At 39.0% G+C, this 24,318-nt stretch overlaps 1 protein-coding gene across 1 annotated transcript in view; it reads right to left on the reverse strand.

Annotated features, from left to right (window-relative positions):
- Positions 1-21,964, reverse strand: part of CNOT10 (CCR4-NOT transcription complex, subunit 10) — a 45,309-nt gene extending 23,345 nt beyond the window's left edge. The window contains 12 exon segments of the mRNA XM_014548383.1: positions 1,181-1,383; positions 2,427-2,576; positions 4,730-4,847; positions 6,090-6,173; positions 6,718-6,804; positions 7,821-7,963; positions 10,345-10,495; positions 11,593-11,754; positions 13,692-13,786; positions 20,616-20,631; positions 20,633-20,805; positions 21,943-21,964. Coding sequence (XP_014403869.1) covers positions 1,181-1,383; positions 2,427-2,576; positions 4,730-4,847; positions 6,090-6,173; positions 6,718-6,804; positions 7,821-7,963; positions 10,345-10,495; positions 11,593-11,754; positions 13,692-13,786; positions 20,616-20,631; positions 20,633-20,805; positions 21,943-21,964 — 1,404 coding nt within the window.
- Between the last annotated feature and the right edge of the window lie 2,354 nt (positions 21,965-24,318).

A 24,318-nucleotide genomic window follows, 5' to 3' on the forward strand; every position in this document is an offset into this window, starting at 1 on the left:
CCTTTTATTTTAAAAAAGTATAAATTCTGCCTAGAATTGTCAGTTAATTTAACAATTATCCAATAAGCAAATTGTCATGTAGAAGGAAAAGTACGATGGAATAAATCAATGACACAAACTTGCAGATGTTTTCAGGAAGTGCTGTCTAGGAGGAGGCGAGCCCATATACCTTCTACCACCTCTGGCAGGCCTGCCAGGCAGCATTCCATGCCACCCCCTCCAATCCACAGCCCCCAAGAGCACAGCAAGGGTGGGGGGTGGTTCGGAAATGGTGATACAGACATCTGGTAATTCTGATACAGCCTGTCTTCCCCCGCTCCCACTGACCGCTCCTCACTTGAGATACAAAGGCTTCCACTCAGTGCCTTCTGGAGATAACCTAGGCATGGACACCGGCGTGAACTGGCCTATTTCTCTTAGACACTGTGGATAAATGTGTGTCAGAGGGAAACAGCCTGGTAACTGTGATCTCTGAACCAATTACTGAATCAAAATAAAGCCTCGGGCCCGGCCGGTGTGGCTCAGTGGTTGAGCGTCAACCTATGAACCAGGAGGTCATGGTTTGATTCCCGGTTGGGGCACGTGCCCAGGTTGCGGGCTCAACCCCCAGTGTGGAGCGTGCAGAAGACAACCGATCAATGATTCTCTCTCATCATGGATGTTTCTACCTCTCTCTCCTTCTCCCTTTCTCTCTGAAATCAACAAAAATACTGATATTTTTAAAAAAAATAAATAAAAGTAAAGCCCTGGGCACTGAAGGGAATGCAGTGTAATGCAGTCCTCTCCACACTCACTAGGTTATCACCAGGCCTTCTCTAATCGCCTGGCGCACACAGCATTCTCACACCCACAGATGACATGGCCCCTGCCCAGCAGCTAGCTGACCACTGTTCCAACAGGTATGACCTTGTTGGCTTCAACTCTGTAATGTGAGTGCTGATACCTGTTGCCATACTTACCAAGAACCAGGATGTTAACAAATGACTTTTGGAACCTAAAATTTTTTGTCCAGCTATTAAAGAACAGAAGACTCTATAAATTCCCTGAGAGTTAAAAAGGGGATGAGGTCTGGTAGATTTCCAAGTATTTTTTGCTTTCCATGTAACAGTGTGTGTGTGGGGTGGGGGGTGGGGGGTGGGTGGAGAGTGAGGATTCAAAAAGGTACCCAGGCAGCACTCACCCCCTTATTGGCAGCGATGCAGCATTCAGCCAGCCGCAGCCAGAGGCGGGGATTGGCGTGATAGACCTGAACAGCTTCGATCAGGCACTCGAAGGCAGCAAGAGGTCTTCCGATGTGGAGAAGCTGAATTCCACAGTTATACAGCAACTCATACCTCTTGTTGGTCAGCAATGTACACATGGGTCGTCCTGAAAATTTTTTGCCTAATGATAAACATTAGGTGGGAATCAATCATTAGATTTAAAATAGCAGTTACTTAATGGAAAACATTCATTCCACTAAGTACTTAAACACTACTTTGTTTAATACCACTGACCCCAGTGTGAAGTTTAATAGCTCTCATCAATGACGATCTCCAGCCCCCAACCCACAAGTATTTGCCAGAGTCATTTCTTGGTTGTATCCATTTTGCCATAATAGGAAATGAATAATTATCTCTTTGTGTTGTCTGTGTTGCCAACAAGTGAGAAGCAACCCAGGCCACACATACTCCTGGAAGGCAAAGAGAAGAGAGAGGACCCACTCTCATGCCTTTAAATCTTACACATTTTAGAGTCTGTAAAAAGATTCCACTCTTTTTACTTTAAGTTTGGTTAATTATTGTCATGTACTTTTTATTAACCAGAAGTATTCAGTTAATGTTATGGTGTTACAGAATTTTACTGTGGAAATAAAAGTTAATGTGCTATACCTATGATAACTATCATTCACTCACTCACTCACTCAGAGTTTCACCATCAATAATAAAATAAGACTATTAATGATTTTGGATACATTTTTCATAAATTAAATAGTTTTTAAATTCAAAGCTAAACGATTGCTTGATTTTAAGCATTTCAAATCAAGAACCTATATAATATGAATATTAAAGGAATAAATTTCAGGAATTGCTTAAAGATTGCCAGGTGCTGCCAACAGTACCACATGTGAAACCCTGAAAAGAAGCTATAACATTAGTTTGGCACAATCAAGAAATCGTCAAAAATTACTATGTTTTTTAACATTACCATATGGGATTACTGATTTTCAAATCTATGAAAAAAAGGGAATTAAAATGTCTTTGATAATTACTCTTAACTCCTTGCTATTCAAATATCTACTAAAAATCCCCACCGTCAAACTTGTTGGGCAGGGTCAGTGATAACTGTAGATGCACACGGCATGCATTTTGACCAGATGCTTGCTCTCTGAACTCAGACTTTCCTCAAGTAGTAAAATATAAACGGTCCCCCAGCAAAGGGCATACCTGGATCAGTGCTGCCTGCACTGAGCTGTGCACAGACATTGTCATTCTCCTGTAGAGCTTTTTTAAAGTAGAAAATTCCCAAATTGTGCTTGCTCATGGCAAAATGGATACAACCAAGATTATTCCAGAACATACATCGCAAGCATTCACCTGAGAAAAACACAAATAAGTTTGTCCACAGACAAATTTTACTGTTGATGTACATCATACAAGAATTGGGCTTATCTAACATGAGTTAATTCTATATGCAATTCCACATAGTCCTATAGAATTGTTTATAAGGCATTTGAAATTTAGGAAACATCTGAAAACTTTGTAAGCTCCCTTTCCTCTTTTTTTTTTTTTTTAAATCCTCACCTAAGGATATGTTTTTATTGCTATGTAGAGAGAGAAGAGGGAGAGAGAGAAACATTCATCAGTTGCCTCCTATATGCACCCTGACCTGGGATTGAACCTGCAACCTAGGTATATGCCCTGACCAGGAACCTTTTGGTGTACGGACGATGCTCTAACTAACTGAGCCACCCGGCCAGGGCAAACTCCCTTTCCTTTTTTTTTCCCCCTAGTAAATGTTTGTTTGTTTGTTTTTAAACAATATACAAAATAAATCTATTACCAGATTCCCTGTCCTTTTAAAATGTCATTTATTAAAGGCAATAAACCAACCCTGCATAATGATTTAATTAGCCTGTTCATGTTTTTTTCCTGATGTAATTTTATTTATTTATTTTTAAAAATATATTTTTTATTGATTTTAGAAAGGGAGGGAGAGGGTGAGAGAAACATCAATGATCAGAGAATCACTGATTGGCTGCCTCCTGCACGCCCCCACCTAGGGATTGAGCCTACAAGCGGGCCAGCTGGGCTCTGATGTAATTTTAAATCATTATAGGCAACAGATAAAAAAAATTGCAAAAAAAGAAAAAATATTTATTAGTAAATTAATATATATGTATTGCATCCACATTACAAAATACTACGTAGAAACTGAAAGAATTAAGTAAGTATATATGGAAACAGTGAAAATATGTTAAATGAAGAATAGCAAAAATACATAAAGCAGGATATATAAAATCTTGCTTTTGCTTGTTAAACTATAAATCTCCACTACCCTGAGCACCTATCTTTTCATGCTAGTTGGGCATTTGTATTTCTTGTCCGGAACACTGCCTCTTCCTGTTTTTTACCCATTTTTCTTTTTGGTTATAGATGTTTTTCTACTGGGTACCTGTTTAGAAACCTTCTGTCACATCTGTTTCAAATATTTCCCCCACTGCCAGTTTGTCATCTGTCTTGTGATTTGGTCCAGTGTATCTGTGTTTATTGTTTATATTTTTAATCATAAAAAGTTTCATATTTTATGTGGTCAAATTTAGTAAGCTTTCCCAAGTGCTATGGTTCTTAGATTTTGGGTAATGTTTAATCAAGGCTCCCCTATCACAATATTAATATATTCCTCCAAGTTGCTTTTGTGATTTTATTTTCATATTTAATCCTTCATCTCTCTGGACTGTATTTTGGTGTAATGGAAGCAATCCAAGCTTTAGTTTCCTTTTTCTAAATGGCTTCCCAAACATTCTAAAACAGTTTACTGATAGTCCATCTTTTCCTCAATGATATAAAATGCCTGACTAGATTGACAAAATTAATAATCAGGATAGTCAATGCTTAATACTAAAAACTAAATGTTGGCTTTTGAACTATTTTAAAATTAAGCAATGACTGTATTTTAAAAAGAAAAACTATGCTAAGGTAAAAATATAGTAGGAAATACACTAAAATGTTTAAGTGAGGTTGCTTCAGGGTAGTGGTATTGTGAACAATTTTTTAAAAATTCTATTCCCAAATCTCCTCTAATAAGCATATTTTATCAGCAACAAAAAAAAATAAAGTTTATATGAGGGAAGCAAATTAACAATGTAAAAATTAATAGTTATAAAAAAATCAACATATAAAATATACAACTATTATATAAAAATATTTCCTATTAAATGATGGTAACTGTCGATTAGTCAACAACATGCCCTGCTCCCGACTTCATTTTAGAGATTGCCAATATCAATTCTGAAATCTGTGCCAAGACAATCCTAAGCAAAATTTTCTCAAAGCATATTATCTGTGTAGAGTCTGAGAGATCATTTCAGTGATTGGGTGTTAATGGGCCCCTGAGGGGAAGCCATGACAACAAAAACATCAAAAATTAAAATTTAGCAGAATTAGAAATGGGTACTGGAGGGGTGGTGGGGCAACAAAGGGTAGAAGAGCCAGGAAGAAAATACAAAAATTTCACCATTTTCTTTTACCTGTTTTCAAGAATCCTGGATGTTCAGCAATGTTTGAACTATTTAATAGCTTCACAGCTTTTCGATAATTGCCTCTTAAGTACTCAAAATTGCTTTTAAGAAACAGAGAGGGTGCAGACTGTAAAGAAAACATCAGTTACTTATAATTTGTTTTTAGATGCTCAATGAGATCATAATCACACTGTTGTGGTGGCCTGTGTTCAAGGGCATAAATGAACCAGTTAAGTCATGGTCACCAAAACAGGCTCTCTCCTCAAGTGTTCCCTGACTCAGGGGTAACAACTGTTTCTTACATTACAATGATTTATTTTTCTGTTTGCCTTTCCCTATGACTATGATATCCTTTAAGGCAAGGATCATACTTTAATTTTTTAATCTCAAAAAAAGGATTCATAATGACTGCCTGGCTACGTAGGCCTTTCCCCTCTTCTTAGGTCTAGGTCTAGGCTTCAAATGTTCTCAAAAATCACTTGAGTACTGACCCAGTGGCTAATCTGAATCCTGCTTGGGATTTTCTAAGGTCAATTTTCCTGAACTATTCCTACTACAAACCATATCTTGTCATGATTTAATACTTCTTTTAAAACATATTTTTTTATTGATTTCAGAGAGGAAGGGAGAAGGAGAGAGAGATAGAAACATCAGTGATGAGAGAGAATAATTGATCAGCTGCCTCCTGCATGCCCCCTACTGGGGACTGAGCCTGCAACCCTGGCATGTGCCCTGACCTCCTGGTTCATAGGTCGATGCTCGACCACTGAGCAACTGTGGCCAGGCATGATTTTATACTTTTAATTAATATCCTAAAAGCCTCAAGATTTTTCACTTCTGTCCTTCCCACTACCATCTTAAAAATTATTTCTCAGTGGGGGGCTGGGGTAAAGGGGGTGGAAGAAAGGAGTAATTATATCTCAAATAGTAGCACTAGTCAAACTGAAGGCATTGTCAGGCCAAAGATCATTTGGAAGGGGCAGATTTGAGTTACAACTTGACTGTTAATCTTGAATTAATGTTGTCAGTATAATCTAAAAAAATCCTAGTGTCTTAAAACAATGAATGTTTATATGAATTGTGATAAACAACTCACAGAACACTGGTTAGCTATTTAAAATAGTGGTTTGAAGGCTACATACCAAGGAGAAATGCTTGTGATAATTTTAAGTCAGAAACATATTGCATTAAATTGTAGTATGATCATTACTTCATAGTTCACTATCAGGGTTTATATCTGGTAGTATAATATACCATACAGACTAAGATAAATTATTTAAAACTGACAAATAACAAATTGTACAAATAAGAAAGTTTTAGGACATAAGAGACACAAATTGAAAAAAAAAAAAGTCAAGAAGAAACTTACATTTCCAGCTGTGTTCATGACGGACTTGATCTCCCTTTTGCACGCTTTCAGAGACTTCATTTGGATATACGCTCTTACTTTATACTGTCAGAGGAAAAATGCTAGCATGTAAGAACTATGGTGTATTTACACATAGTGAAGCAGTTCTGCTTTCTCGTTAAGGAAATGAAACCCAATCTGTTTACAACATGGGTATGCCAGCTACTTGCAAGTTAAAAATTATCTTAAATAATCTATTTTTTACTGTATTAACGGAATACACTCTAAAAAACTACAAACATGGTAGAATAAAATTTATACTTAAGTCCCAAGCAAAAATCCTACCAATTCTTATCTGCACATGGCTAATTAACAATGAATTTTTAAATGAATGTGATTTCATCATCTAATACATTCCCAGACCATTTTTTCTCTCAATCTTCTATTGAATAAATAAAAGAAATGATATTGAATTATCACCTTAAGTATACTTAGAAGGATTAAATGGCTTCTAAACTACAATACCTCAATGATAAATAAACATACATGTCTTAAATGATTTACTGCCTTCAATGATCCATCACATTCTTCATCATTCATAACCACAAGTAAATACATGTGATGTATAACTTCTCTTAAGTCACATTACCTGATGTATCTTTGATTTTGCAGCTTCTATTAGAGCTCCACTTTCAGCTTTATGGTTAGAACTGTCTTTGTTGGTGTTATTACCAGTCTAGAGGGTAATGAACAAAGTTTATCAAAATGAAATATTTCTGACCACAACTTAAATCACAGATTTCCAAGTGAGCGAATCTCAATCACCTAGAGAACGTTTCAAAATTCAGAATCCTAGGTCCCAGTCCCAGAGATTCAGGTTTACTAGTGTGAAGTGAGTGACAGGAAACTCTACCTATGAGAAGCTCGCTGTGGCGCACAATGATAGACTAGGTTTAAAACGCATAGGTCTTACTTGGGCAAAACTCAGGTTAGCTTTCTAAAACCCAGACACGATCATGTAATTCCCTTCTTAAAAACTTTCTCTGTCATAAATACTGCCAACCTCATACCCTAAATTCCTAGTACAGTATTCAAAATCCTTCACGGTATGACCCATATGCGAGTGGCCAATGTCCCCTGCTGCTGATCTCCATTACATTTCTCAGGCACGACTTCCCATTTCAGATGACTACAACTCCAACACACCTTCTCACAACTTTTGTGCTGTTTTTTCTGCCAGGATGGTTATCCTGCTTCATCCTTCCTTCCTTTTCTGATTTGTCAAACTATTCCATCTTTAAAGGCCCACGTCAAACATCCAAACTTCTCTGAAACACCCCCTAACCTCCATCCTCCCAGTCCCTGAGCAGATTTGCTCAGTATTTTCCTCCCACAGACTTGAGTTCCTTGAAAATCAAGAACTGCAAGGTTTTCATTGTTGTCACCTTAGTACCAAGCAGAGCACAGAAGCATCTGTTGAACTGAATTATACTTCACCAACTATTACAAGTATTGAATATGGGAATAGTTTACTACAGTTTATGAATAATGCTAAGATTATTTAACTGAACTCCTATACATACATGTTTAAGACCTATACTCTAAACAACTTTCATATATGAAATACAGTAGTATTAACTAGTCATCATGCTGTACAGTGAAATAATATTTCAGTAAAGCTATTAAAATAATAAATAACTACAAATGTTCATTATTATTTAAATTTCAGTCTGATCACTTTAGGACACTCACCTCGTTCTTTCCATTTTTGTTATTGTTACCCTGTGAAATCATTTTTTCTAGGACAGCAAGAAGATGCAAAGCTTTCTCAGCTTGGTAAGTTAATATATACAGGTCTACAAGTAGAAAACACACTGCTTGGGCAAATTTTTCTTCTGGGGGGGGGCAGGAAAATAAAACAAAAAGAAAAATTACAATCGAAAGTGAAGCAAACATCTCAGACCTCCCCCCGCCCCTCCAAAGCTCTAAAGAGCAAAGCCTAAGCCTTTACTTAAATGAATTTCATCACCTAGAGCCATGGTGGAAACAACTTGCAATGCCAACAATGCCGTTCCTATTAGGCATCTCATGGTCCCTCATTTCATTCCAGTAGGCATCTCACCACTTCTCATTTCAGCAAGTCTAGTTACTGAACACCCTTTGGACACCAGCACATGAAATGAGGATTTTACTTTATGTGGAAGGATATCTCAATTCCCATTCCTGCCTGGCTACTTACTAATTATGTGGCCTTTACACATCATTGAACTAATTTTTAGACCTCAGATGGCTGACCTGTAAAATGGGGAGAACATTCTACCTGCCTAAAGGCAGGGGGATGGACCAGGTGATCTCTTGAAGTTTCTTTTAACTCTAAAAAGATCTTGACTCCCGTAAATGTATTTCCTTTCAAGGTACAGAGATGGGAAAAAGAAACAATCTGATTGAAGACACAAAAGAACCAAGGTGTGGATTGGAGTATATCAGAAAATTTCAACAGCCAAGAGGAAAATATAAAGACAAGAACATCAAAGGAAGAACCCAAGGAAGAAAGGAAGGGTGACCCAGCATGACATAACACTATTTCCTTTCCTTTCAAAGAGAAGATAAAAGGGAAAATAAGGATGAAAAGAAGGCTGCTATAATCAAGAACAGAAAATTTCAATAGTCCTTAAAAGCCTCCTAACAAGTCTTCCTGATTCCCTTCTTGCTCTTACATAGTAAATAGCCAGAGCCGTTTCCATTTAAAACTAAAATCAGTGCAGTTAATATGCAAAGGTGGCATCTCCAAGGGCTTCCCTCCAACTTAAACAATAAATCCCGACCCAGGTTACAATACTTTACCTGTTCTGTCCCTGGCTACTTCTGAGTTCATTTCCTACCATTTCCCCCACCCAGCTCGTCACAGTGGCATTCCAGCTGTTCCTCTCGAAAAACAATATCCCCAGACAAGCTCTATTCTGTACCCAATTTTAGCTTTTCTTCACAGCATTTAACTATCTCACAATATATTTCTTGTGCAGTGCTCTCTCCCATTAGAATATAAGCTTAATAAGGGTAAAGACTTTTTCTTTTTCATTCACTGCATCAATCATTAGGTTCCAGTGTCTGGCCCATAGTATATGCTCAATAAATATACGTTAAATGAGGAATCCAAGTAGTGAAGTTAAAAAAAATAATAATTTTCAAAGAAGAAGAAAAATACATTTGAGTACTACTTGGTTGCTAGATTCTGCTCCACCCTAGCAGATTAAGAGGATTTCAGAAACTGTTCTGGAAATTCTAAAAACCAGCTTTATTTGGGGGCGGGGGGACCAAAACCACATCTGTGCCATCCTCGAAGTATAATTCTGACTTCTAGCTTTTCAGAAGAAAAGGACTGGTCACCCGTTACACAACGCTTCACCATTGAGGTCTCTCGGGGGCAGTCTGTCCAGCCACCACGCCCTCAGGATTGGGGGAAAGAAGAGAAGCGCCCTGAAAATGCTTCCCTGGAGCCATAGTAAGCAGCTGTTCAACCAGCTGTCAGCAAAAGGGGGCTCTGTAACTCTCCCCAAAGCATCACGGGGGAGCCACCCCACCCCACCACATGTCCTGAGGGGACCACATCAGCAACCGGGTGTTTATAAAGCAGGAATCTGCATTGCCGTTTTGAATTAAAAAAAAGTAACCACGGAGAAAAAGACAGAAATGTGAATCACAACTGAAATGTGCTTGTGGGTGGAAACCATTAGCCCTCTCTAACAACCATTTCCTGGGTCCAGCTTTGCTGCTTTATTTGCTCCCTCTTTTTCCCTTTGCCCTTCCCTTTGTTCCTACTCTTGAGGCTAGTGATAGTAAGCTAGTTAAGATAACAAAAAAAGCTAACACAGTTCTCTACTATCTACTCTACTTCAGTTAGGCAGTAGACAAAATAAATTACTACGCAGTCCCCTAACATTACAAAACACGCCTTCCTTAATACACCACTTAGGTAAGAAAGGGTCAGGTACACAACCAAAGAAAACCCCTCGAATCAGCAATTCTTTCATATTAGAAACAGCAATTCTAATAGTTATCTTAAAAAATTGGGTTGGGAGGGTGCTAAAAGAAAACCTGGATTCATCTGAAAGTGATATACTTTTAATCTTTTGTAACCATTAAGAAAACCGGACAGAGCTTTTTTTCCTTTCTTACTGACATGTAATTCTCTGATTTAGGTTATCTGGGTACAAACACCAGAGACCTTTGCAAGTATGAGAAGATATGGAAACTACTGACTTGAAAGATAACATACCAAAAGGTTCTATAAACTGATAAAGTTTTTCACCAACTGATATGGCTTCTGTATACTGCCGCAAATGATAAAGAATGACTGCTTGATTGTAATACAACATGCTGTTTTCAACATCATCTAATCCATCCATTTCTTCAACAGCTGAGTGGACCTAAAAAACAATCCACAGGGATTATACTCTAACAACAGTCAGAAAATAAAGCACAAAAGTGAAAGAAATCTACATGAATAAACAGGAACACAGGCCAATGTTTCTTACTCTGAATTTTTCCACATTTTCAACAGGATCTCTAGATTTCAATTACTCTCACACTAAAAAGTATTTCATTCATAATAAAATTCTGTTTAGTAAACTGTTTTGATGGGACTTAATATTAAGTACCTAGCACAAGGCAAGGTGATTCTCCTCCTTGCCACTGTGAAGATAGTAGTATATCTTTAATGCTGAACTGCCAGCATGGTTTCTGGGTTGGATTTCCACCTTGTAGACTCATGGGGAGTGGGCCAAACTCAAAACGGCCTTTCCCATGAGCATGTTACACAGAATGTACACAGAAACTTGGTTCCATTTGTAAAAACAAAAGTAAAATTTAAATGTTGAACAAACAATAGCTAACTACTTAACTATGTGCCAGGCCTGCTACATTGAACCTTTTTACAGAGAACACCTCATTTAATCCTCACCATACCTCGAGAACATAGATAATATTGCCATTTCCATCTTATAAATAAGGAAACCAGCACAAAAAGCTTAATTATCTTGCCCAAAGTCATATAGCTAGGAAGTATACTTTCTGATTTTCCTATGATGTTCAGGTTTTGTTCCCTTAGTAAAAAGGATAGATTTTTTTGAAGTAATTAACAAAATACACTTTGTCACACATGGTAGTGAAAACAGACTCCCAAGGGCTTTACTAGAACCCTAACGTCACCATCTGATACCGAAAGAAAATTACACCACTTTGCATTTTCAAGCTAGACTCTCTGTCTACCCAAAGCACATTCAAATTTGGTATATAAATCTATTTTACTCAAGTAAGAAAACCCAATAGAAAACAAAATCATATTACATAACTTTCATTTCCTGGAATAATAATTTTATACAAGTAAAATTAATACCAATGAATGTTACAGATATATTAGAAATTGTGCTATGAATATCAGACAATAAGTCACATTAATTTTCCTTAACTATTTTTATCCTAAAATTTAGAGAGCATAATAGCTAAATTCATTTGTGTATATTACCTGATTCTTCAGCTGGTTAAGTGTTTGTCTCAAACTATCTGTTGTTGTTTGGTTACTTTTAAAAAACTCAGCTACCGCTGTATTTAAAATTATTTTATAATCATCTTTGTTTATATCTTGTAGGCAGGCAAGGTGTTGAAGACAGGCATCATAATTTCCAGCCTAAAACAAAAATGAAAACACACATTCACAAAACTACATACCAGCTTTAAGACCTCTATGATCATTTCCAAATATATTCCACTCATCTTTATTTTAAAACTCTTTAAAAATATGTAATTCCCCAAAATATGCTAGCTAAAGTTGTTAGATAAAACAATGTTTATGTCAATTAAGAAACTGTGTGCCCTAGCAGGTTTGGATCAGTGGATAGAGTGTCGGCCTGCAGACCAAAGTGTCCTGGGTTTGATTCTGGTCAAGGGCAAGCTTGGTTGCAGGCTCCTCCTTGGCCCGGGCCCTGGCTGGGACTTGTGCAGGAGGCAACCAATCGATGTGTTTCTCTCACATCAATGTTTCTGTCTTTCCCTCTCTCTTCCACTCTTCCTAAAAATCAATGGAAAAATATCCTCGGGTGAGGATTAATAAAAAAACAAAAACACAAACTGTGATATGTCAATCATATCTCAGTAAAATTGAAAAAAAAAAAAAGAAACAGAAATGGTGGCTATATATTTCCTAAGAATCAAACTCTAACATTGATAAATGTGCATCATTTCTATAACACATATACATATAAATATATATATAAACTATACCTATATATGTTATAATCATATCTATATATATAAAATCCTAAGCGACTGTCTGACTGGTAGCTATGACGTGCAATGACCACCAGGGGGCAAACGCTCAATGCAGGAGCTGCCGAGCTGCAGTGACTTGGCAGCTGTGGTTCTTGGGTGACGCACCTGGAACCAGAGAGGAGGGAGCCCGATTCCGGGGTGCATCACCTGAGAACCACCCTCTCGCAATCCAGGACCCCTCGGGGGATGTCAAAGAGCAGGTTTTGGCCCAATACCTGCAGGCCAGGCTGAGGGACCTCACCAATGCACAAGGGGCCTCTAGCATCTACACTAATAAAAGAGAAATATGTAAATTGGTCATCACTCCGCTACACCTATCAGCCAATCAGAGCGACTATGCAAATTAACCTAACAAAGATGGCGGGTTAATTTGCACATGCAGGCACGGAGCGAAGATTGAAGATGACTGAAGACTGAAGAGGCTTGGCTTCTCCACTGCGGCCAGAGCGGAGAAGCCAAGCCTTGCTGCGGCTGGAGCAGAGAAGCCAAGCCTCGCTGCGGCCGGAGCGGAGAAGCAAAGCCTTGTTGCGGCCGGAGCGGAGAAGCCTAGCCTGCTGCTCCCTGGCAGTTGGACATCCCCCTTGAGGCTTGGCTTCTCCGCTGTGGCCGGACCAAAGGCCTGGGTCCTGGGTGCCGGAGGGAAACCGATACTGGCAGCCAGGGGAAGGAAGGCCTATTGCGCGAATCTTTGTGCAATGGGCCTCTAGTAATATATATATTAGTTATTAGTATATATTGGTACATATTGCTAGCAGGGTATAATAGCCAAAGCTAGCCAAGAAAGGTAATGTGATTACTCCACATTTTAATTTCTAGTTAATATACTCTGAATACCAAAGTCTCAAGTTCTTCTGCTTACATATATGCAACTTGATAATCAAATATAAGGTGTTTTTTTTTTCATATTGTTTAAAAATGTCAGAATAGTTAGTGTTTTGACAAACTTTTGGGGTTCTATTTTAAAGTACATTCAAGAAAAAAATTGAAGAGACTAGTGAAATGAAAAGGCTGACCCCCATACTTACAAGTATAAATTTAAAAGACTTAAAAACAATGTGTGAGAGTTAAAATGTATTTATGAAAACACAAAAACTTGGGAATGGCTCAAACCATTCCTGATCCTTTACCATAGTTAAACTCTAAAATGTTTTTATTTTAAAACTAAACCTACTCTCTAAACTTAACTCTTTAATTAGTACACACACAGAAAAAGTATAAATTTAAAAATTCAATGTGAAACAATTCATACTTGACAGATCCTAAAAATGGAGCTTAATACAGGGAAACATTTCTTACCGTGAAAGCTTGGAAAGCATTGGTGGACAGCTCCTTCTCTTGATCAGTGATCCCAGAGGACTGACCTGTGCCTTCATGCTTCTCGGCTCCCTGATCTGCAAGTAAACAGTTTTACACTTCTTTAGAAATAACAGTTGTGCAGTGATGTGTCCCTAGTTTTCTTCTTTAAAAAAAAATATATATATTTTATTGATTTTTTTACAGAGAGGACGGGAGAGAGATAGAGAGTTAGAAACATCGATGAGAGAGAAACATCGATCAGCTGCCTCCTGCACATCTCCCACTGGGGATGTGCCCACAACCCTGGTACATGCCCTTGACCGGAATCGAACCTGGGACCCTTCAGTCCGCAGGCCGACGCTCTATCCACTGAGCCAAAGCGGTTTTGGCCCTAGTTTTCTTCTTAATAGTGTTCTTCCTAATGAAGTTGCCAAAGTTAGAGCTCTCTCAACTACAATGACTAATTAGTGTTGAGTAAGAAGCCACTCCTCTACAAACTTAAGAAAAAATTTCCTTTAGCTGCGGCCAAATTCAATGAAAGCCCACCATTATTTATGTAAGGACTAGAGGCCTGGTGCATGACATTCATGCACGGGGGGTGGGGGGGTCCCTCAGCCCGGCCTGTACCCTCTTGCAGTCCAGGACCCCTTGGGGGATGTCTGACTGCCAGCTTAGGCCCGCTCTCTGGCAGTTGGACATCCCCCGAAGGGTCCTTAATGCTGCTGCGGAGGCAGGAGAGGCTCCCACCCCTGCTGCTGTGCTTGCCAGCCGTGAGCCCTACCTCCTGGTGGTCAGTGTGCATCGTAGTGACCGGTTGTTCCACCATTTGGTCTATTTGCATATTAATGTTTTATTACATAGGATTACAGCTCTGCCCATCAGGACATTAGGGCTTAGAATGTTGTGCTCTTTTATTTTTAAAATATATTTTATTGTAAAAATATATATATATTTTTACAGAGAGGGAGAGAGATAGAGAATTAGAAACATCAATGAGAGAAAAACATTGATCAGCTGCCTCCTGCACAACCCCCATTGGGGATCAAGCCTGTAACCAAGGTACACACCCCTGACTGGAACCGAACTTGGGACCCTTAGTCTGTGGGTCGATGCTCTATCCACTGAGCCAAACCGGTAAGGGCTGGTGTGCTCTTTTAAAGGTATTAGTTCTGTCCCTCTAGCAATATACCACAAGTAGACCCTAGAGACCCAAGGAGATTATAAATACACTAGAGGCCCAGTGCACGAAATTTGTGCACGGGTAGGGTCCCTAGCACCTGCCGTCTACAGCCTCCCTTCCCCCGGCTGCCTGCTGCTGTCGGCTGGGGCCTTCCTTCTCCCGGCTGGCCCCGCCCCCTGGCTGAACGGACAATTTGCATATTAGGCTTTTATTATATAGGATGTACAATGCCTTCAAGAAGTTTATAATTCAGTTGGAACATAGTAATAACATTTAACAATGAGAAATCTACATTGATAACTCAGAGGTAATTTCCAGGCAAAGAATGCTTTCATAAACTTAGAAATCCAAAAGTCAAGATTAACACATTTAAAAAGCTTCCTTAACATGAGTTAAGTGTCCATATACATTCTAAGATTAATAATTCCTGCTCCACAATTTATTATTTTAAAAATTAAATTTTTTCTCCCCTGACTGGGTAGCTCAGTTGGTTACAGCATCGTCCCGATATGCCAAGGGTATGGGTTCGATCCCTGGTCAGGGCACATACAAGAATCAACCAATGAGTGCATAAATAAGTGCCCAAATCAATGTTTCTCTCTTTCTCTAGTCAATAATAATAATAAAAAGAAGTGATACTTCTGTTACTTAAAGTTAGCAGATAAATTGGCATTTCATTTTATCATTAGCATACAAATAAAGCAATAGAAGAAAGTAAAAGGGGGATAATGGTGATGGATGGAGACTTTACTTGGGGTGGTAAATGTACAATACAATACACAGATTATGTATTGAAAAACTATATACCTGAAACCTGTATAATTTTATTAACCAATGTCACCCCAATAAATTCAATAAGTAATTAAATTAAATTTGTAAAAAAGAATTGAGTCCTAATAGGGAGGAAGAAGAACTAATAGTTTAATGGAGAAAGTTTACCAGTTTAAAATAAGGACAGTGTTAAAACAGCTTTTCCTTTAGAAAGCCAACATGCTTGACTGCAAGACTACTGTTTACACGGTACATCTATTTTACAAAACTTTCAGGTGCACAGGAACAGTAAGAACCAATTACTTCAAAATGTGTAAAAATGGGACACAGGATTTCAGGACCCCAGAAAGCAAAGTATGAGTTTAGAGTGAAGCAGAAGTCTCAACTCCATGTCTATTTATTATCTATCTATATAAAAGGCTAAGTGTCTGTCCTTCCCTCCGACCAGTAGCTATGATGCGCACTGACCACCAGGGGGCAGACGCTCAACGCAGGAGCTGCCATGACACGCACTGGCCATTTAAATATATACAGCACCACGGACCTGATGCCCACAAACCAACACTTGGCTTCCCCCAAGTGGGACACAGGCCCTGACACCACCCCGGAGCGACACCCCCCCAAATCGCAGCCAAGACCCCATCACGCAAAATGCAGCCCACAGACCAGCCCAGCCCGGAAACGGTCGCTGTGGGTGCCAGGTAATGACGTCATGTAGCAACGCCCAGCTTCCTCTACCTAGAGGCTAGCCTCCTTGGAGTTTCTTCAACCCAGGAACCTGACTTGCTTTATAGCCAGGTGCAAACATTTTACAGTTCAACCAAATATCTGTGAAGTGCGTTCCCGTGCCTCATCTCATTTGATCCTCACAGAAGTCCTGGAGTAGGCAGATAGGAGACTCAGTAGAACCCCATTTTCTTTTCATTAGCAAGACAACGGAGATTTAGAAAGTTTAGAAACTTGACCCGACTGAAAAGAAGAAATGGTGGAACTTGAAAATGACTTCAGGTTTTCTCACTGCGCAGAATATAGTCAAACACTGCTACAGTTAAATATTTTACCCTTCCCCCCCGCCCACGTGATCTACAATAATAATCTGCTCTTTGTTAATATTTACTGCTGTGTTGCTGACAATTACCTGAAAGAGAAGTTGGGATGCTTCACTGCGCTGGAAAAAGTTTAGCTAAATCAGAAAGTAGGTCTAATTAAGAAAGTGTATGTATGTATGTATATGTGTGTGTGTGTGTGTGTGTGTGTGTGTGTGTATAAAAGGCTAAGTTGACTCACGTATGTGCGATACATATAAAGCTCTCGCTGGCACCAATTGCACACGTGTGTTTCAATCTGTCATTGTTGATTGTGAATTTGGTTAACACTTCCATTGTAGAGAAAGGGCGAATAGCGACATTGAAGTATTTCTTCTAATTAATTTCCTTTCAATGTGCACAAATCTGTGTACCGGGACACTAGTCAAATTATAATGAACACAAATACTTAAAAAAAATTTTGGGAACCTAAACTGTTTTAAAAATGTATCTTCCCTCATCATAAGAAAGTAAACTAAATTTAAGACAAATAACAAAAATTCTTGATCTGCCATCAAGTTATCTCCATAGCTTCTTCTAAAATATATCCTCTCTGGACTAGATGACATTCTTTAATGGGACTTCTGGGCTCAACTGTCAAAGAGTGATGTATAAATACAGGGCAAAGGGAAATACACACAACTCACCAAGGTGTTGAGGAATTTAAGCTTCTATCTACTTCCACCAAAGGCAGATTGGCTCATGCGGCCACTGCTGCTATCATTATCCTCTAGGAGCTGTAAAAGTCTCCTAAAATCTTCCAGGAAAGGAGAGAAGCCAACTTTAAGATAAATAAATAAATAAGCTAGACTCGAAGGCTGACAAGAGACTCTGAAATTCCCATTTCTACAGACATTTCAAAGAACTGAGCTCAATAACAGCCTTTTACATGTTAACCAACCATCATTTTACCTACATTCTTTTACATTAAGATATACTTCAATGGGATTTTTATTTTCCTTGTTATCTCTCTCCACTTTTCAAGTTTTCTGCAAGAAGTGGGTATTATTTGTATAATTCGTTTTAAAAATGTTTTTAAAACATTCATTTTTTGGTAACTGCTGATTTCTTACCCGTAAGAGTCTGCACGTAATCCCACAATGTGTCTTTATTTGTCCAAAAGTAGTCTCCATTGCCAATTGAAACGGTGTATGACCGTTCATCCATAAGCTTGACTTTCCTTCTACTGTGGCCTAATGCACATGGCTGACCTTCTAGGCGCACAGAGCTCTTTGGCGCACAAAACTTGACATTCTTTAAGCCAAAGGGCTTCATTTTGAACCAAACAATTGCCTTTAGGTTTGAACTAAGTACAAAAGAAACACACTGCTTTTTCAAAACTGAAAAAAGTCAGTTAACTGAAAGCATAGACACATTCCATTAAAAGAATGCTAATTCAAATATGATTGGAGGAAGATCTTCCATACAAGCTAGCTAGACTTCTCAAATTTTAACTCCTGTGACGTTCAAGGAAAAAATTTTGTTCCAAAGAAAAAAAGGATTGCCGAGGCCGAAGGAAATCTGCAACACTCACAAACTAGTGTTGATGCCTCTAGTGAAGGGAAATTTAAATAACAAAGACATTTTAAACAAAAATAATTCAGGTTCACCAAAGTCACCATCTAGCTAAGGCTCACAAGCCTCATGTGTGGTTTCCTATCACTTGAACTAGTACAGCCAATTTATAATGCTGATTTCTGTACAACTCAGAGAAGTAACATGTGACCAGTAGTGCTATAGACTTCAGCACCCTGTCCAGCACTGCAGAAATAAACAGAATATCAAGAATCAAGAATATAGCAGCATGCTTTGGGGAAGACAGGCAAAGCAGAAAGCAGGAAGACTACCACTGCCAATGGGTATTATTTTCATATCTGAGAGTAGTTTTACGCACAGAAAAAAAGATTTCCTCCGGTTTTCAAACCCATGACCGATGCTCTAACCACTTAGCAACACCATCCAGGGCTCTTTTTTTTTTAATTGAGATATAATTGACATTATTAACATTATATTACTTCCAGATATATAACATGATTTTGTGTATATCCCATAGATTTCTTCTAATTGCAAATGGAAGACGTTCCTGTCACCATCTTTACAAATTGATCAAATTTAGCATCTAATAGTGAACAAACTGACAATATGTACTTTATAAAAAGTATTCAGCTTCACCTACAGGGTATCTTACAAATATATTAACCCTAAATCTAATTAAGCCTGTTAAAATAACTTTTAGTTTACAGAAAATACAGGATAAGGAACTAAAGGATGCCAGGAAGAAACAATCAGAAAAATCCAGAACATAGGATGTTCTACAAGGCAACCAACTTAGTCTCTTAAAAAAAAATCATGAAAAAAAAAAAAGGAATTAAGAGACATACCAAAATATAATATATGAATCTTAACTGGTTCTTAATTTGAAAGGCACAGTGTTTGTAAAGTTTTATGGAACATTTTTGGTTCAACTGGGGAAATCTGATTATTCAAATATTAGTTTTCTGAAGTATAATGGTATTATGGTTACATAGGTAAATGTCCTTATTTTAAGAAATGCATGGTGAAATATTTAGAGATGAAATATCATGATGTCTGTAACTTCTTTGGAAATGACTCTTAGCTAGAGATAAAGGAAATAAATACAGCAAAATGTAACTATTGGTGAATTAGGTGGTGGTTATATGGGTATTCATTTTATTTTTTCAATATTTTGGATGTTTGTTAATAAAAAGTTGAAAAAATATCAAATGAGCACAGATTTTTGTAAGTATGTATGGTGACACATGTTAACTAAACAAACTGTGGTGATCATTTTGCAGTATGTACAGATATCAAATCATTACATTGTACATCTGAAACTAACGTATCAATTATACCTCAGTTAAAAAAAAACACTAACCTATATTGAATGCTTACTGCATTTTTCAAGGAAAAGAAAATATCCAACTATAAAGTTGTGTGACTCTATCAAGGATGTTTTTTTCAAGTCAGTGTGAGGTTGGGTAGGCCAAGAAAAAGTCTGGAAGAACACACAAACTCATATTGATTATCTGGAGAGAGGGGAGATAGAGGACTTCATATTTTTTTAAAATATATTTTTATTGATTTCAGAGAGGAAGGGAGAGGGAGGAAGAGATAGAAATATCAATGATGAGAGAGAATCATCAATCAGCAGCCCTCCCCCCCCCCACCCCATGCCATCCTGATGGAGCCCACAACCCAGGCATATGCCCTAGACTGGAATCAAACCTGGGACCTTTCAGTCCACAGGTTGATGCTCTATCCACTGAGCCAAACCAGCCAGGGCTGGACTTCATATTTTTTTTACCTTATACACTTACTAATAAAAAGTTTTGGGTGTTTTAAATAAAATAAAAAATACCCTTGGCTTAAAGTTTTTCCATTTTTAGTCAGTCTGGCTCAAAATTTCAAAGCCCTCCCTTTAAGTACTCATCTCCTGGTTTCGTATTATTCACCTGGTCCTGTCTTTCCCTTGTTCATATCATCATCAACCTTTCCCCATTAAGCCTACTACTTCCATCCTCATAGTCCAAATTCTCAGATAAATTCAAACCTAGGATTTTGTTTTCTAACTCCAGCCACATTCTCCTTTCAAGTAACTATCAAAAGTAAAGTAAAAAATGATACTGGTTTTAGCCTTTTCTGGTGTGACTCAGTGGCTGAGTGTCAACCTGTGAACCAGAAGGTCATGGTTCGATTCCCGGTCATGGCACATGCCCATCAATCCTATCGAGGTTGCAAGCTCGATCCCCAGTAGGGGGTGTATAGGAGGCGGTCCGTCGTTGTTTCTCTTTGTCTCCCAAATTAAAAAAAAAAATTAAAATGATATTGGTTTTATACCGCCTTTATATATTATATAGGGACACAAACCTTGTGAACCTTCCACTGCCCTTCAATCTCTGGCTTTGGTTGACGCCCCATCTATCCTTGGACACTCCTCCCTTTACAATTTGGTTGAAATATAACTCAGGGTGTGAGACTGCTGGCTGATCAGTCACTGAGAGGCCACTCAACCTAGAAAGACAGGTAAATTTGTTCCCAGGAGGTGAGTCTTGACCAACTGGAAACAAAAACAGAAGGAAGCTAGACAGATAAATGATCCCCTTTTTCTTTCTCATGTGCAGTTTCTCCTGGAAAACCTTTAAGAAAAATCCCACATGCAAGTGACTGACTAGGTCTCTTCCCAGCTCAAGGTGAAACAGTGGCCAGGGATGGAATGTACTGCATCTCCCCCTGCCTTATTCCTTCTCTCCATCCCTTCCACTACCCTGGACTTGCACTTTCCAAATAAAAAGTTAGCACCTTAATTGGGTTCTGCTTCCCAGAAGATGTGGGCTAAAATACACACCTTACCTCCTGTTGATCCTCACAAGCTACAACTCTGTGAGGTAATTAAAAAGCTACTAGGAATAAAGAAAGAACTATTAGCATCCCTATTTTATAAATGAAGAAACTGAGGTTCAACCTTTCCTGAAAAGCAAGGCTTTCTGCTTACATACGATACCAATTAGGCATAAATTCTGCCAATTTTACTCCCTAAACATTTCCCATATCTGCCTTTCCTCCCCATCCTACCACTACCCCAAAGTAATAGTAGTCAGCATTTTAATAAACTAGGGTCTGAGATGATCTCACTTATTCCATTACCAACTCTGTGCAGTAGGTGTCATTTCTATTCTACACATAGGAAAACTGAGACATCAAAAAGGCTTCTTAGAATTTACCCAGGTCTCAAAAATACCAAGTGGTACCACTTGAATGAACCTAGGCTCTCTGATTTCAAACCCTATGCTCCTAACTCTTCATCGATTGTCACCTGGTTTAGTTAAACCATAAATCAGATCACATCATGCCCTAGTTGAAATCTCCCAATGGTTTCACATTAGTTTGAATGAATTCAATTTTTTTAAAAAATATATTTTATTGATTTTTTTAAAATATATTTTATTGATTTTTTTACAGAGAGGAAGGGAGAGGGATAGAGAGTTAGAAACATCAATGAGAGAGAAACATCGATCAGCTGCCTCCTGCACACCTCCTCCTGGGGATGTGCCCACAACCAAGGTACATGCCCTTGACTGGAATCGAACCTGGGACCTTTCAGTCCTCAGGCCGATGCTCTATTCACTAAGCCAAACCGGTTAGGGCAAATTCAATTTTTTTTTCAAGGCCTGACATAAGCCATCCCCTGCCACACCTCTGACTTCATCTCTTGCCATGCTCCTTTGCTCACTATGCTATAATCCTCGAGTGCCTCCTATATGCCAGCCATTGCTCTAGGTCAGTGGTTCTGAACCTTCTGGCCCTTTAAATACAGTTCCTCATGTTGTGACCCAACCATAAAATTATTTTCGTTGCTACTTCATAACTGTAATTTTGCTACTGTTATGAATCGTAATGTAAATATCTGATATGCAGGATGGTCTTAGGCGACCCCTATGAAAGGGTCATTCGACCGCCAAAGGGGTCGCGACCCACAGGTTGAAAACCGCTGGGTTAGAGCATCGCCCCCATACGCAGGGCTTGCAGGTTCGATCCCCAGTCAGGGCACATACAAGAGTCAACCAATGAATGCATAAATAAGTGGAACAACAAATCAATGTTTCTCTTTCTCTCCTCTCTTTCTCTGTCTCTCTCTCCCCTCTCCCTCCCTGCCTCCCTTTCTCTCTCTCTCTTTCAAAGAAAAAGAATTGAATAAACAACAAAAACTGGTTCTATGCTTTTAACTTTATTAAAGAGTGAATTTTAGGTTCCTAGGAAGACTTTTTATACACAAATGGAAAGTGATTACTTGATTCTGAAATGTCTTTTCCAAGGCTAAGGAATGACAGGTGACTCATCAACTCACCAGTTTTCACTCTGCAAATATCTAATCTGAGCAAAATTATAGTGGCTGTGCCGTTTTCCATTTCTTAAAAATGTGTCCTTTAAAAAAATGTGTCATTTTTCTAGCCATTTATTTGTGCTAGTAGTTGGTGCTTTTGTAGTTTGCTGACTCAGTGGAGGTTCTGGGTAGCCTCCACCTCCACCATAAATGACACCCGAGTTTTCTGGCGGCTACTCTGTGGTCCCCATTGTTGATTCCTCTCTGGGACGTTTCTGAGCGACTGCTGCTCTGTGCTCAGTAGTGATGCTTGGAAAAGTGTTTTCCCTTAGCTGGTTCCCGTCTGGACTTCTGCGTTAGTCCTGTGGGGGTGTGACGGGCACTGTGGCTGGAAAGCGAGCACTAGGGGTGAATGCTAAGAACAACAAGCTTCGAGTTGTTTTCTTAAGCTCTCTGTCAACCAGGCAGAGGATGGCATGACCCATCACTGCACTGTCCCCGAAACAGACAGGAGAGGCACTGGAATTGTGGGCAAAGGCTGCCTCAATGCACCAGGCATTGAGATTTTTGTTCTTAGAAGTAGGGAATATTAGTGTTTTAGAAATAAAATGAAAAGGCAGCCCTGGCTGGTGTTCTTAAGTGGTTAGAGCATCGGCCCCAGTATGGAAGGATCTTGGGTTTGATTCCCGGTCAAAGGCATGTAACTGGTTTTGGGTTTGCTCCTTGCTCCCAGACAGGGTGCATGCGGGAAGCATCAATGTGTGTCTCTCACATTGAAGTTTCTCTCTCTCTCTTTCCCTCTCCCTTCGCTCCCTTCCACTCTCTCTGAAAAGAAATGTTGTTGAGGATTGACAACAGCAACAAAAAATGTTTAATGAAAAGACAGCAGTGAGAAGAACAGACTGGATAAAACATCAGTCAAGAGATTGCTTAATGTGAAACAGATCACATAAAGAGATAAAGGCCAGAATCTCAGAAGCTGAAATGGGGATGGAGTGGAGAAACAATTCAAGCGAGCCACACTAAACATCCTATACAATAAAGAGCTAATATGCAAATGGTCGTCATACCCTCGCACTGGGACCAAGGGACCTGAGGCCAGGCCGGGGGACCTGAGGCTGCGCCCCCCCACCCTGTGGGGCTTGATGGGGGTGAAGCTGGTCAGGTCTGGGTCTCGAGCAACTTCTAGGCGTGCACAGGTGGGCGGGGACTTGACTCTGAGTCCCACAGCAAGCCCCAGACTCTGACAGGAGGGAGATTTTCGTATACATTTTACTAATTTTCTTTCATCTCTGACACTTCTTTTTTTTAAATATATTTTATTGATTTTTTACAGAGAGGAAGGGAGAGAGATAGAGAGTTAGAAACATCGATGAGAGAGAAACATTGATCAGCTGCCTCCTGCACATCTCCCGCTGGGGATGTGTCCACAACCAAGGTACATGCCTGATCGGAATCGACCCTGGGACCCTTCAGTCCGCAGGCCGACGCTCTATCCACTGAGCCAAACCGGTTTCAGCTCTGACACTTCTATTATAGAGAAAGGGCAAATAGCAACATTAAAATATTTCCTCTAATTAATTCCCTTTTAATGTGCACAAATTTCATGCACTGGGCCACTAGTTTACTTAATATAAATCCAACCTCATTATCAAGGTAGGACATTTCCTACACCACAGCCTACAAACTTAAACCAATAAAAGGAACAACCCCCTAATCATTTAGGAACCTATTCTTTTTAAAATATAT

The sequence above is a fragment of the Myotis brandtii genome, unplaced genomic scaffold (genome assembly GCF_000412655.1).
Source record: "Myotis brandtii unplaced genomic scaffold, ASM41265v1 scaffold506, whole genome shotgun sequence".
Lineage (NCBI taxonomy): Eukaryota > Metazoa > Chordata > Mammalia > Chiroptera > Vespertilionidae > Myotis > Myotis brandtii.